The sequence below is a fragment of the Monopterus albus genome, unplaced genomic scaffold, assembly GCF_001952655.1.
Source record: "Monopterus albus unplaced genomic scaffold, M_albus_1.0 scaffold7.1, whole genome shotgun sequence".
Lineage (NCBI taxonomy): Eukaryota > Metazoa > Chordata > Actinopteri > Synbranchiformes > Synbranchidae > Monopterus > Monopterus albus.
The window spans coordinates 5088412-5102120 of record NW_018127887.1 but is presented as its reverse complement, the minus strand read 5'-3'; the positions used below and the strand labels follow the sequence as shown (position 1 = coordinate 5102120).

General features: G+C 41.9%; 2 protein-coding genes across 2 annotated transcripts in view; one reads left to right on the top strand and one right to left on the bottom strand.

The window, feature by feature from the left end:
* Positions 1-9134, top strand: part of ap3b2 (adaptor related protein complex 3 subunit beta 2) — a 30559-nt gene extending 21425 nt beyond the window's left edge. The window contains exons 18-27 of the mRNA XM_020621091.1: positions 1993-2107; positions 2331-2508; positions 2816-2978; positions 3152-3239; positions 3542-3651; positions 4415-4643; positions 5643-5727; positions 6047-6144; positions 6534-6672; positions 7841-9134. Coding sequence (XP_020476747.1) covers positions 1993-2107; positions 2331-2508; positions 2816-2978; positions 3152-3239; positions 3542-3651; positions 4415-4643; positions 5643-5727; positions 6047-6144; positions 6534-6672; positions 7841-7991 — 1356 coding nt within the window. The 3' untranslated portion in view covers positions 7992-9134. The remainder of the gene's footprint in view (positions 1-1992; positions 2108-2330; positions 2509-2815; positions 2979-3151; positions 3240-3541; positions 3652-4414; positions 4644-5642; positions 5728-6046; positions 6145-6533; positions 6673-7840) is intronic.
* Positions 8288-13709, bottom strand: part of sv2 (synaptic vesicle glycoprotein 2) — an 8347-nt gene continuing 2925 nt past the window's right edge. Inside the window, exons 8-14 of the mRNA XM_020622503.1 lie at positions 13688-13703; positions 13508-13606; positions 13097-13185; positions 12504-12631; positions 12102-12197; positions 11276-11435; positions 8288-10585 (exon numbers count right to left, since the gene is read on the bottom strand). Of these exons, the coding sequence (XP_020478159.1) occupies positions 10402-10585; positions 11276-11435; positions 12102-12197; positions 12504-12631; positions 13097-13185; positions 13508-13606; positions 13688-13703 (772 nt within the window). The 3' untranslated portion in view covers positions 8288-10401. The remainder of the gene's footprint in view (positions 10586-11275; positions 11436-12101; positions 12198-12503; positions 12632-13096; positions 13186-13507; positions 13607-13687; positions 13704-13709) is intronic.

The following is a 13709-nucleotide window of genomic DNA, read 5'->3' as shown; positions in this document are numbered from 1 at the left end:
TCAGACCTCGCTGGGTCATTATCAAACTGGGTGTCCCATTATGGCCACTCATGCTGTGGCTGTAAAAGTGTCAAAAGTGTCGACCTCTCTGACAAGCTCTCCCTTATACATCTCCACAGACAGAGGAAGTCATTACCACTGGTGAGGGGCGGATCGGCTTGTTAGGAGACTGGCGAGAGGTGCCACCCCCTGCCCCCAGTTTGAGAGTGCAGTGGTGTTTGCTCTGATTGCTGCTTTCTTGCTGCTCTCTTTCTTCCTGGTTGTCACATAATGTGGTAGCTGCTAATTGTGATGTTGACGAGATTAATGGGATTTTACTTCTCACAGGTGAATCTGTATCCACTTAGAAAATGGTAAATCTGCAGAATAATCCTAAGTATTAAAGACAAATCAGATTCAAGTTGTTATTAAAATTAGTGAACAGGATTAGAAAACTGAACTTTGGAACATTCAAATACACCCCCAGTACATCCCTGTTCTGGGGCTTTCGATCATGTCTCATGGGCTTCATCAGCATCTGAAATGGGCTCAGTTGCCATGGACCTGTAGATGTTCAAATCTTCCATCCTGAACACTCTCCTCTGCCATGTTGGCTTAAAAGTAGAGATCAACAGTTCATTCTTGACTGTGAAAACCTCAGTTGACAAAACAATCATCACTCAATGTCCACTTACTCACTTTTAGCCAACAAAGACAAGTCTATCTGATTTGATTACTGTCTTACAGCCTGAAAGCTCCCGAACAAGCAAGTACAATAAGTGGAATGTGTTTTTAACTGGCTAGTTACCAGGCCAGGTTTCCTTTTTTCTGCACCTAATCGGTTTAATTGGACACACAATGTCACAAATGTTGTGTGATACTGAGCAATGTGCCTTAATCCATGACATCGTCCCCTCACCTGTTTCATTTGCTTCATTTTAATCAGTACTAGTGCATCATTATGCTTGTTACTGATGACAATACTCACACTAAATGCACTGTCATATATTTGCTCAGCACATTAGTAAATGTTCATACTGAGTTTTTATTTCTGCAGTGTTTATAATTAAGCCTATACAGTGTTAAGTGTGTTATAGTTACATAATAGGCAGATATTATGGTAAATAACTAAGAATGCTGTGATGAAATTGGGGTTATATTTTTGTCTCTGTGATATCCAGACGTGTCCTGTAACTTTTTAGACCCAGAAACCTTCATGTGCCGGTTTGTCATGCTTTCCTGACTTTTTTTCTAAAAACTTCTCCTTCCTTTTTCCTCATCTCACCTCCATCCCGATCTTTTTCTTTTCTACGTCTGCCAGGTTTTTACGCTGCTTGAAAGAGTCACAACATTAACGAGTGCGAGTCAGTTAGTGGCAAAGAGCCACACCTCCTCGAGCCTCAACCCACATAGCTGCAAAAAACCCAAGTGCTTTTTGACATCCCGCCTAGTGTCGTTGCTGTTCTGTGCTTAGCTCAGCCAAAGCTACCTGAAACACAGCACCCTCTTCCTCAGTCACTACTGTACCATTAAAGAAGTGATTCTTTTAGGAGGTGTAGTCCTTTGACACATGGAGATGCATTAGCAGACATGTGGGTTTGGAGATGATCACACTCATTAGCTGGTTAATGAGTTTGGTCATAGAAAGACTCTTTTCTAATGTGGGAAAGTAGTCACCACTCCTGAGAGACATCACTTCTCCTAATGGACCTGCTCCTTTTACCAAAAGAAAGAAAACCATTTCTGTAACTGGTCATGAAGGCATCACCTGGTGCTGACATCTATCTGTGGAAAAAAAAGACTCCATACAAGCTCAGCTGAATTTGTTGTCTGACTGTCAGATCTAAAAGCAGATCTGCAGCAGGGATGGCTGGCTTCGTTTGGCTGCATCACGCCCAGGCAGAGTCATTCATGGCCTTGCTACTGTACTGTACTCTGCCCACATCTCTGCATCTGTCTGAGGGATTTTCACTGAGAATGAGCTGACGTCTTGCTGTTTGAACTGTTTGCCAGGTGCCCGAATGGACTAAATGCAGCAGCCGAGAGAAGAGGAAGGAGAAGAAAGTGGAGAAGCCGTTCTACTCGGACTCGGAGGGCGAGTCTGGGCCGACAGAGTCCGCTGACAGTGGTACCTTTCAGGGGGATGCTGGCTCCATAGTGTCCACCACAGATGTGTTTGTCACTGTGAATGTTAAAACTGGGACAATGTCCTTTAAAGCAGTAGTCCCCAAACTATTTCTGCTGCCACCCCAATCACCATGTCAGTTAGATGTTGCCACAACCCCCCCAACTTAATTTGGTATAAAGTAACTGACCTCCTCTCCCTCTGACTCTGACCTTTTTCCTTTCAGAGTCTGACTCTGCCAGCGGCTCAGAGGGCAGCAGCAGCAGCGAGGGGAGTGGCTCAGGATCACGGAGTGAAGAGACCGAGGAAGGCTCTGAGTCTGAGGAAAAGGAGGAGGATAAAGAGGAGAAGGACAAGAAGAAAAAAAAGAAAGAATTTAAGAAGCCAGTGCAAGAAAGCGAAAGGTGGCAGACGCTTCTGTTTGTGGTGTTTATGTGACTCCCGCTTTTTAAAACCTTGTATTTTTTAAATATCTGTTAATGCTATATTTATTATATTCCATTAATTTCTTCCTTAGGTTTTAAGCCAAATATTGGCTTTTTAACATCTGAAAGTTTGTGGTTAACTATGGTCACTTAACTCTCTACTAGGTGCTTCTGTGCAGCTATTTTTACAGAGCCACTGTAGTTTAGTGGAGTTTTGTGGTTTTCATCTGTGAACACATAACTCTGGGATCCTATTGGCACCTCTGACCTTTGTTTTGTTCTCCAGTGAGCACAGCAGTCAAGAAGAGCTGAGGAAACATGAGAGGAAGAGTAAACAGTCTAAGAGTGACTCAGAATCTGAATCTGACGAGGAGGAGAGCGAGTCTGAAAGCAGCCAATCAGAGTCTGAAGACTCAGAGTCTGAGGCAGAAGTCAAAGTGAAAAAAAAGGTGTTGTACCCTAATTTGTTCTGGAAAATCTTCATCAAAAATAGACATTAAAATAAAATCGAAAGCTGCAGAACTCATCTAAACCTAGAACTAGACATTCCTATATTTAGACTGCCCCATTTCAACACAGTAACATAAAAATCTTCATTGCATTTGTTTTCATCTCCTTTCAGGCAGCTGAATCTAAGCCTGCTTCCAAACCTGTCAAGAAAGAGAGCAAGAACGACAAGAAAGAAATGTCTCTGCTTGACCTTGACGACTGTGAGTTTTTTCATCCTTGTGTTACGTTTTTAACTCTGAAAGCAAAAGCAAGTACTAATGCTTACTTCAATAAAACAAAGTCAGTAAAAAAGGACATTTGTAACCATGTGAAAATGTCTAAAATCACAGTAACAGTATGTGCAGTGGACTGGTTCCTTTGTCACTTCTTCTGGTAAACAGGGTGCTCTTAAAAACAACAAACAAATGTTCCACCAACCGATAACAGCAAATAACAATCATAGAAAATAGTCGGGTCTGACTTAGAGGGAGTCCTTGTCAAATCTCTGTGTCTCTTTTCTCAGTTGAACCCGCTCCCTCTCCCCAAGTCACACCCGTCAACACCTTCCTGTCCAACAGCCTGGTGACCGACCTGGAGGGACTGTCTCTGTCGGACACTGTTCTCTCCCCAGCAGTAAGTACTTCTTGTGTCTCTCACCTTTCTGGTTAGCTCTTTAACTTTCCAAGAAATTATTTGATATGGTTCCAAAGGAGATGATACCTGTTTAAATTTAAAAACAAGGCAGACCAACAAAGCAGGACTGACAGAAAATATTAAAGGAGAGAGTTAATGAGGTGTCAACAAAGTCCTGATCTGGCTAGGACTAAGCAGACAGGGCAGGGGTTTTCAATTAACTGTGACTCAGGAACCATCATTCTGACTAAGAAGTAACCTAAGGACCACTGTTGTGGGGTGAATAGACTGGATGGGCACTATTTTAATCCTGCAGGTTACCTGGGCTTTTCTAAATGTTATATATTTGCATGGATTTGATCATTTACAAACAATGAATAATACATGGAAATGTGTTTGAAAAAATGTAATAATAAAAAAAAGAAGATTCCTAGAGTGAATCTACATTATTGAAGGCATGGTCAGGGACCACCTGTGATATGTTTGCAGACCACCAGTGGGCCATGAACCGCTGGTTGAACAACCATGAGGTAGGCCAGTCTATCACAGGGCTGACATGTAGACAAACAACCACACACACCCACACTCACTCCTATGGGGAACCACCAATCAAGCTAAGCTGCGTGTCTTTGGACTGTGGGGGGAAGCCGGAGCAGCCCAGTCTTCTGGGCATCTTTTAACCTTCTCCACCAACCATGCAAAGAATCCAAACAGTGTTCATTAGAAACTGGTTAATAATGCTCTGCCTCCTCCCTCTCCACAGACCATTGCTCCCTCTAGCGCATTAAAGACCTACGAGTTGCTGCACCGGATTACAGGGGAGGGTCTGTCGGTGGAGTATTGCTTCAGCCGACAGCCATTCAGCCCTGACGCAAACATGGTGGCTGTGCAGATGGAGTTCACCAATAACACCACCTCTGACACCAAGAATCTTCACATGGAGGAGGTGAAGCTGCAGTCTGGGATGAGGGTCAAAGAGTTCCCAGAGATTGGTGAGTGATGGGTTGAATTGGTCCATATAGGCCTGAATGCGTTGAATTGAATAAACTGCAACCTGATGATCTGATTGCGGAGCCTTACCATGTATTGAGATAAAGTCAAAGGGTGGTGCTGGATGTAAGGCCACAGGGTCTTGAAAAATAAAAAGGAATGTGCACAACAAATATCATGGCAATCTGGTGTTAATACCTTTTGTCTTGTCTTCTTTTTGTCCACAGCTATACTGGGAGCAATTTTTTCAGGGGACCATTAATGTCTACACCAAAGTTATTAGAAATATACTGTAGATGTCTAGCATTGATTTTGCTGTGGACTAAAGTCTGGGACTGACAGACAGACACTGTACTCTCAATGTTAGAATTGCCATGACTAATCCAACAAAAGCTATTTAAAAACTGCACAATAAACCCATAAGGTTCAATGTAAACGTATAAAAAGGAAAATTAATTTTTACAACAAAACAGGTGAGAATATACAACAGGATACATGCTGTAATGTATGTGACTAAATATGGCATTTACTGTACAGAAAGTGTTGGTAGTTTTGGCAGTTTAGGTACAAATGCATTGAAATGACTTTTGTGAAGTTTTCAAAACAAAAGCAGGAAATGTTGCTTCCTGCAAGGATCCTCTTAGGGTCATGTCCGATTTCATCCTACATCAAAACTAGTATTCAGAGTACCATATATGCAGTTATCCTTGCATACTTACTGTTTTTGCAGTTACTACGCAAACAATCACAGTACATTACCACTTTGCACTAAGCAGAAGCTCAGCAGCAGCTGTGTGTGAATGAATGTTGGTTAAAAAAGCCTTTACAAATATACATCATTTTATTTTATTTTATTTTTTGACCTGCCGGTGCAGTATTGTATCCAGTCCTTACAGATCATTGTAGTTGAGTTGCTGCCTTTATGTTGTTGTTGCTGTTGTTGCTGTGTGTGTGTGTGTGTGTGTAACTACATTGTTGTCTTTTTATCTTTCTGTCGGCAGAGCTGCTGCCAGCAGGTGAGACGGCCACAGCTGTGATGGGCATTGATTTCTGTGACTCAACACAAGCAGCAAACTTCCAGCTGTGGTGAGATGGATTCCATGTTAGAGTGCAGACTCTGTGTGTGTCACCACCCTGCAGCCGTCCTACTGTGAAGCAGAACTGCTGCCATAAACACACTATCTCATCGATTTGAAATAGCACTCATTTTGTTTTGCATGTGTGCACAGTTCAAGTCAAGTAGTGGATTGACCCCACAGTCATATAATCCTACTAGGGGTTTGTGCACTGAGGAAATGAATAAAACAATACTGACTATTGACTATTGAATCAGAAATTTCCCTGTCCTATAGGATAAATAATAATAATTCCTAAAACTGCATTTTTTGTCTCTCCCCATTCTTAGCACTAACACCAGGAAATTCTTTGTATCGATCCAGCCACCAGTTGGAGAACTGATGAGGCCTGTCTTCTTGACAGAGAATGAGTTTAAAAAGGAGCAAGGTGAGTGACAAAAGGAAGCACTGAGTGAGCTTTGAGCTCTAACAAACTCATAGTGACTCTTTAAAAATCGACATCCATGGTTCCTTTGCACCAATATTTACCCAACCTACACAGACCCCCACCCCCCTCCTCCCCTCTCTAATGACTCCTGTTGACTCCCCCTTCTTCCCTCTTCCTGCCTTGTTAATCAACATTTAACTACATCTCCAGGTCTTTAGCTGCAGACAAGCTCACCTGTGCTAACCTGCATCTTTGAATGGCCGCTCACAATTCACTGTTGTTGTATCATTAATAACTGTTTTGCTTTTTGCTACTGGCAGAGGAAAAATGAGCAGGATCTAACCTGAGAGCGTTCCAGTCTGACCAGTGCTCTACTCCCACTCCTGCAGGTCAGCTGATGGGTATGAATGAGATCACAGAGAAGCTGACTCTGGGCGTAAAGTGTCGAAATGAACACGCCATTGTCCAGAGGGTTACCGCCGCCGCCAACCTCAGCAGAGTCCCTTGTGGTTCAGATAAAGAGTGCAGGTGAGAAAGTTGTAAGGATAGCAGGATTATGAAGACAGTTTTATGTCAACCGTGACTTTTCAAAAATGCTGACTTAAAGTGCCCTCATCTGTTGGACTACTGCACTGGTTTTAAAACTGTTACATCACAAGGCCTTTAATACTTCAATGAAAACTGAGGCTCCAGAAAGCACAAAGCTACAGATAAGCACATCAGACAATCTAGTAATGAACAAAGGGAACAGACCAGTATATACTGATCAGCCACATCATCTGACCTGTCGAGTCATGGACCTCACATGACCCCTGAAGGTGTCCCCTGGTATCTGACACCAAAACCCTTTTCAGACATGCACTGCAACCCTGAAATTATCTAGACACCTGGAGGAGCTGTATATGTGAACACATACGGTATGTCCGAATCAGTTGGCCTTGACATTAAACAGAATTTACCCTGCCAGCTCCATAATACAAAATCTGTGTGCAAATGTGAGTAGAGCAGCTTTTTGTCCAGGGAATATACACCGAGCGTGTCTGTGCCTACGAAAATGTCTCACTGGAGACATAGCGAGACTGGGCAGCTTCTGGCATTAAGGGTTGATGCTGAAATCACAAATGCTCTCAAGGTGTTCCCCCAGAGCTAAATCCCTGGGACTCCCTACCAACCAGTCAGAACCGTAGAAGCTTCTTGGATCAGCAGTGAAACATTTTCAAAAGAACCTCCAGCAAGTTGCTGATTTTTCCTCTTTGGATATACAGTACAAGGACCTGGATGACTGAGAATCTCCACAGACTTAATTGTGTGGTTATTTTAATACAGGTCAGGGTAATGATTTTTTATGTAGGCGTGCACAACAGAGATGCCGAGTCCATCAACATTTCCTCCCAGTAAGAGAGGATTTCAGTAGCCAAGGTGAGAGGGGAAATGAACGGACCGTTGAAGAAAGCTTTCCTATACATTTCTTTACATCATATTGGTGGATGTTGAAAAGACCAGTGTGATAATTGCATAGTTAGTTCATTATTGTGCATAATAGTTCATAAACTCAAAAGGTGTTGTTTTCTTTGTTTGAACCTAAAACCTGCTGATGACCTTTCCCTCCTTTATTCTGTGGCTTCATCTTTACTTCCGATCTTTGCTGCTTTGACCTCAGTCCTCCTGTTCCTCCTCCTGATCATCCTGTCCACAGGTTCGCTGGCAGGACGGTGACCAGCGGCAGCTTGGTGTTGGTCACCGTGGCGACAAGAGACGAAGGAGCAGCCCAGTTGATGGTCAACTGTGAGAAAATGGTGATCGGCACCATGCTGGTGAAGGATATCCTCCTGGCTCTGACGCAGTGACCTGCACCGGCGCTCAACCTTTGCCCTCTGCCCTCTCGCTCCACCCAACTCTCACATATCATCCAAGACTCATCAAATGTGTAGCATCTTCTCTGTTCTCCTGTAAACAGCATCAGTGAGGACACTTCTAGAATATGTTTTTCTTGTTTTGTTTAAGAGCCCTCCACTTTTAGAAAGAAATGCTGTGTGCTACAGCTGTAGGTGATATTTATGACAATCAGACATGACTGATATTACACCTGATAAATATTTTGCTCCCTTTTAAAGTTTCTTACATGTTATCCAAAAATTACTTATTTTTTTAAGCACATTTCCCTTTCTTAAATTGGATTTAGTGGATCAAAAAGTTGTAAATAAACCATAAAGATGTGTGCATCTTTTAAACGTTCAAAACCTTTACATTTACTTTAGATACAATGTAACTCCTATACAAATACAAGTGAGACTAACAAAAAGGTTCATTCTTGGCCTTGGCAACAGCAAATTGACACACACAAAAAAAAACTTTTCCCAAAGCTTTCAACCACATCTTGCGAGCTTCCGCACTGGATGGAGTTGCTCAGTTTCCAATGACTAAGACTAAATGAACACTGGAGGCAGAAAACATCAGCATCAGCATGTGAGGACAAAGCATTGAACTACAGCCGCACTGCTGGAATATTACAGCAGTGTGATCCTGAGAAAATAAATGGAAGAAATTACTTCATTTATAAGCAAAGATGACCTAGCAAGTTTTTATTAGTCTTTAACAAGTGGATGCACAAACCTCTCACACCAGTTTTAATTGTTACCTTGTGAGTTATCAGCCGTCAGACTATTTTAAGATGTAGATACTATAGGTAATAGAAAATATACCATAGGTATAACTTCCCCAACAAGAGATCGCCACAAAAAAGCACCAGTCTGTAAGATCCAGATATTAAATTCTAATCATGTTTCATTACGTTAATGCACCACGACAGCTCACCTAAGGCAGCAACTACCAAAAACTGAATCATTCCATTTTGGCATAATAAGCAAAACACCAAATCTTACCAACAATAAATGTGGGGGAAAAAAAAGGATTCTCATCTCACAATGTGTGATTTTAACATTTGCCTACAGAAGCTGTCCTAATGCACATGTTTGTCACAATAAGTGGGGCATTCATAAAAACTGGAGATCTATAACCGTTATTGTATGCATCATACAGTGCTGCTGTAAGGTACGGTGTGTGTGTATGTGTGTGTGTGTGTGTGTGTGTGTGTGTGATGATACTGAATGTTGACCTGGCAAACATTATCTAGCTGTTTTCAGACATAACTCTTGTAAAACTTGACATCACCATGAAGCGATGACATCAAAACAAATACACTTTACTTCCCTTTGACTCTATGTAAAGGTAGTGTTTAGTTCATGAGAAGAAATTTGAATACGTTTATATCATGTTTGAATATGTGCTTATGATAATGTCAGACATTTTGTTAACTACACTGTTTTCATGCCTTTCATTTTGGTTTCAAGTCATGCGGCGCCCCTGTTGTCCAGCGACTGCACGTTCTTGTATATTTAGCGCATTATCTGTGTATTAATTTTTGCTGTGTTTCATCAAAGTAGTACAACTTCAGCCATGGTCATAGAAAACTGAGCAGTAGTGGACGGTTTTATTTTGGCCTGTTGCATCGTTGACCATTTATCCACTCAGACTTGACGCTTCCACTCACTGCAGCGCAGTCATGATGAAAAATGTAAAGAAATTCTGGTTTGATGTAAAATCCAATGGAAAAGAGTATGCTCTCAAAAACTGTTCTCCAAATCATAAATCATGTCTGGCAGCTTATATGATCTGCATCGGCTTGCAAATATCCAAAGTACGGTTTATGACATCCTGTGTGTGGTTGTGAAAAATGGTCCTGAAAAGTATTACAAGTTTATTTATTATACAAATAAAAAAAGAGCTACACTGTTGTGTCTTCTGTCTTGTAGTCTACCATACCACAGAACTAAAATACTGTCTAATCTCAAACCAACAGCTGTAATTTCTGAAAGAATGTCAGTCTCAAAAGACCAACAGTGTTATGACAGAAAGAAGAGGTCAAGTCATACTAATCCATCTTTGGCCTTTTTTGTAGCACATTCCTCTAAAACATGGACAGTAGTTTCCTGAATGTGTCCTTCAAACCGTCACTACATTCCAGAGGGAACTACTGCACTTCATGACAGCCTGCCATCCTCTGACAACTTGTCATTTACTGGCCTTTTAAATGAGGTAAGGTAAATGGCACAGAGAGATGACAGAAGGCACAAACAGAAGATACACAATCAGAAAACTGCAAAGGCAGAAATCCTCAAACCTGCTTCTTTACAGACTTTCAGAGGATGTTTGTAGTAACTTACTAATGTAAAGTAATGTGAGGCAGAGTCTGAGCACTCAGGTGAGCTCAGACTGCCTGGTCTGGGGAAGCAGACAGGCCACCAGTCCTCCAGTCAGCAGCAGAGCAGAGGCCAGCAGGATTGGTACGGCACAGTTTGTCTCCACCAACTTTCCAAAGACTACGTTGCCTGTGATCGCTGCCACTCGGCCCACTCCCGTGAAGAACCCGAGAGCAGAGGACCTTAAAGAGAGAAAGTGCAAGAACATCCGTGCTTCATTTACCTTGTTAAAGTGTGCATAACAAGACAACTGTTGATTTATTTGACTAACTGTGTTATATTTGTCATCTGAAAAAACTATGTCCTTATTTTGCATGACTAAAGAAAATGTATTTGTCACTGCCTACTTTACTGAATGTTTGCCCCAGACATTTCGCAACAAGTGCTGTCAACATTGTTTTTGTCCTATTTTTAATGCTGTATAAAACTGAAGAGCCAAAACTGCCTATTCTGAAGAAAGGAAATGAGGTTTGATTTATTTTCTCTGCTAATAAGGAAAAGGAAGATAGAAGGTCAAAAGCATAACCTCCTAAAAATGGCATAAGAACTAAACAGCAGTACCAAAAAACATTGCTGGAAAACTTCACTCTATAACAGATGTTCCACATTCATCACAGTTTATGGCTCATAATATGAACTGCAAGCAGTTTAAGCAAAAGCGAGTTCCTGCACAAGGACTTTAGAGGTCTCAAGGGGTGAAAGTCACCTGTGTTCTAGGAGGAAAACATAAAAAAGAAATAGTGAAACAACAAAATCTAATGTTGTGTAACAGAACTATTTTTCCTTTCTTATCCCTTTAATTATCATGCATGCCCTCAGTTTCATCACATGGCAAGGAGAAGAAAAATATATCCATAAACAAGACAAGGTACCTCAGCTGAGTCGGGTAGAGCTCTGTTCCCACCACGTCCAGAGCATTCCAGGAGATCACGGACACGCCACTGAAGACACAGGAGAAGACCAGACTCTGAGCTTTTGTCTGGACGACATAAATGAGGAAGACGCTCAGACTGGACACCAGTAGGCTGCAGGCTGGAGAACGAAGATCAGACATAAAGTGTAAAAATAAGAAGCTGGTGAATAGATGGTTCCCGGCAGCATGATCATGTAGTATCTCACTTCTCTCTACAACATTTGTTCACGGTGTAACTGTTTCTAACTCAGTTCTTAAATACAAGATTGAAGCAATTCAATCAATTTTTGGATGGTAGTGCATGTGCGGTGTGTGAAGGCAGCAGGTGAGTCAAGGCTAAACAAATCATTTCAAAGTAAATAAATCCATCCATTATCTATAGTGCTTATTCCTAAACAGGGTCGCAATCCCAGCTGACATTGGGCAAGAGGTGGGGTCCATCCTGGACAGGTCGCCAGTCTGTCATAGGGCTGACACGTAGACAATCAACCACACACGCTCCTACGGGCAATTCAGAGTCACCAGTCAACCTAAGCTGCATGTCTTTGGACTGTGGGAGGAAGCCGGAGTACCCGGAGAGAACCCTCACAGGCACGGGGAGAACAAGCAGACTCTGCACACAAAGGGTTGAACCCGGAACCTTCTTGATGTGAGGTGACAGTGCTAACCTTTGTGCTGCCTCAGTAAATAAATCCTAAGAGAAAATCTAACACTGAGCTCGAGGAGAGAGGTTGGAAAACATTACAAACCAGAAAAATAAAGCATTTGTCAAACAACAGACTCACACAGCAGAACCTTTCCTCCAGTCCAATCCATGATCAGGATGGTCAAAATGTTGCCTGGTAAGTTTGATGCAGCAATGATGAAGCTCTCCTTAAAGACTGATGAAGAACAGATACATGAGGGAAAGTAAGAACAGTATGAAGTAACAGATTTGGTTCACAGGGGGGCTGAAGCTTATCTCAGCATACAATAGGTTCGGACATGTAGATTTGTATTAATTACAATAAAAAATAAAAAACTTAAAATTCATTTATGCTAGATTTTCTCTGCTAAACTGTATTCTTCTTATATTTTTCAGATGCAAATGTTCTTCCATGGATGATTTCCAAACTTCCTGTTCAGCTCTGTGTTCATTGGCTGGAAGAAAAAAGCCACATAAATTCTTTGTGCTCCAAGAAACACACCTGCTGTCTCCACCGGGTAGCAACTTTGGTTGTGGAGTGGAGATGGGAGGGACACGTTGGCACAGGGTGAACCGCCGTGCTCAAGTCTCTGAAGCAGCTCCGGGAACCACATCCACAGCCCATAGTAACTGCAAACACAAACACAATAAAAGCGATTTGAGGCTACTTTGTATTGTAAAATTATCCAAAATACAATGCATCTCCGATACAGCAATGAGACTGTTGCTCTATCCAGATAGTGAAACTTGAGCCGCTAGTATTAAACATTTTGCGCCTTTTAACAGATCCCTAACCTTCGGTATAAACCCCTACAGGCATGTTGATAATGATCGTTTTGAGCAGTTAAGTACCATGATTTCTGGTTGTTGAAGATAATATACATCCAACAGTTATCTCCCGCTGCCATTCAAAGTTGCACAACCGCCTGCCGTAGACTTATCACATTAGCAGTTGGAACGTACATGATAAATACAAGCCCAGAACCTGTCTGTCTGAACAAGTCGGACATAAACCCGACAACAGAAGTATAAAGGAGAACTCCAGTTTCACTACAGGCTCTGTTTTTATGCAGAAAGACAAGTGGGATTTCTCACCCAAAGGAAAGGCAATAGAAGACCATGAGCAGAGCGATGCTCCTGGATTTGAGTGAGCCAGTGAACATCCGTTTCACAGGCACCAAGCCCTGCAAATTAAACCAAAGAAATGATCAGTCTTTTTTCTTTTTCTGAAGATTAAGTGATAATAAAAAACTAATCAAGTTTAGTTGCAGCCCTAAACCTCGAGCCAGGTATTGTTATAGTGCAGAGAAGGCAGAACGGCAGGTTAATGAGGTCCAGTGTTAAAGCTCTGGTACCATAAACATGGTAAAATATTCAAACAAGATGTCTCCTACTAACATCAGTTTGGAAAAAAAATTGGTTTTACACTATTCTGCAGCTGCTGTTTAACTCAGGCAGCCTCTAAATCATGTCTCTGGGTGTCCACTCATGGATTTGTGACATTACCCGTTTTAAATTGCTGGCAAGCCCTTCTCTGCATGAACCCCGTGTTCTGGTCTCCTCCGGGTTCCCTCTTTGCTTGGATCCCGTGCTCAAACCAAATTCCTGCAGAATAGTTCAAGATGAGACTTCTCACACTTACACTAGATTATTATACTGTAGAACAAAGTGTTCAGAGAACCGTACTGGGAAAGCTTTTCCTCTTTCC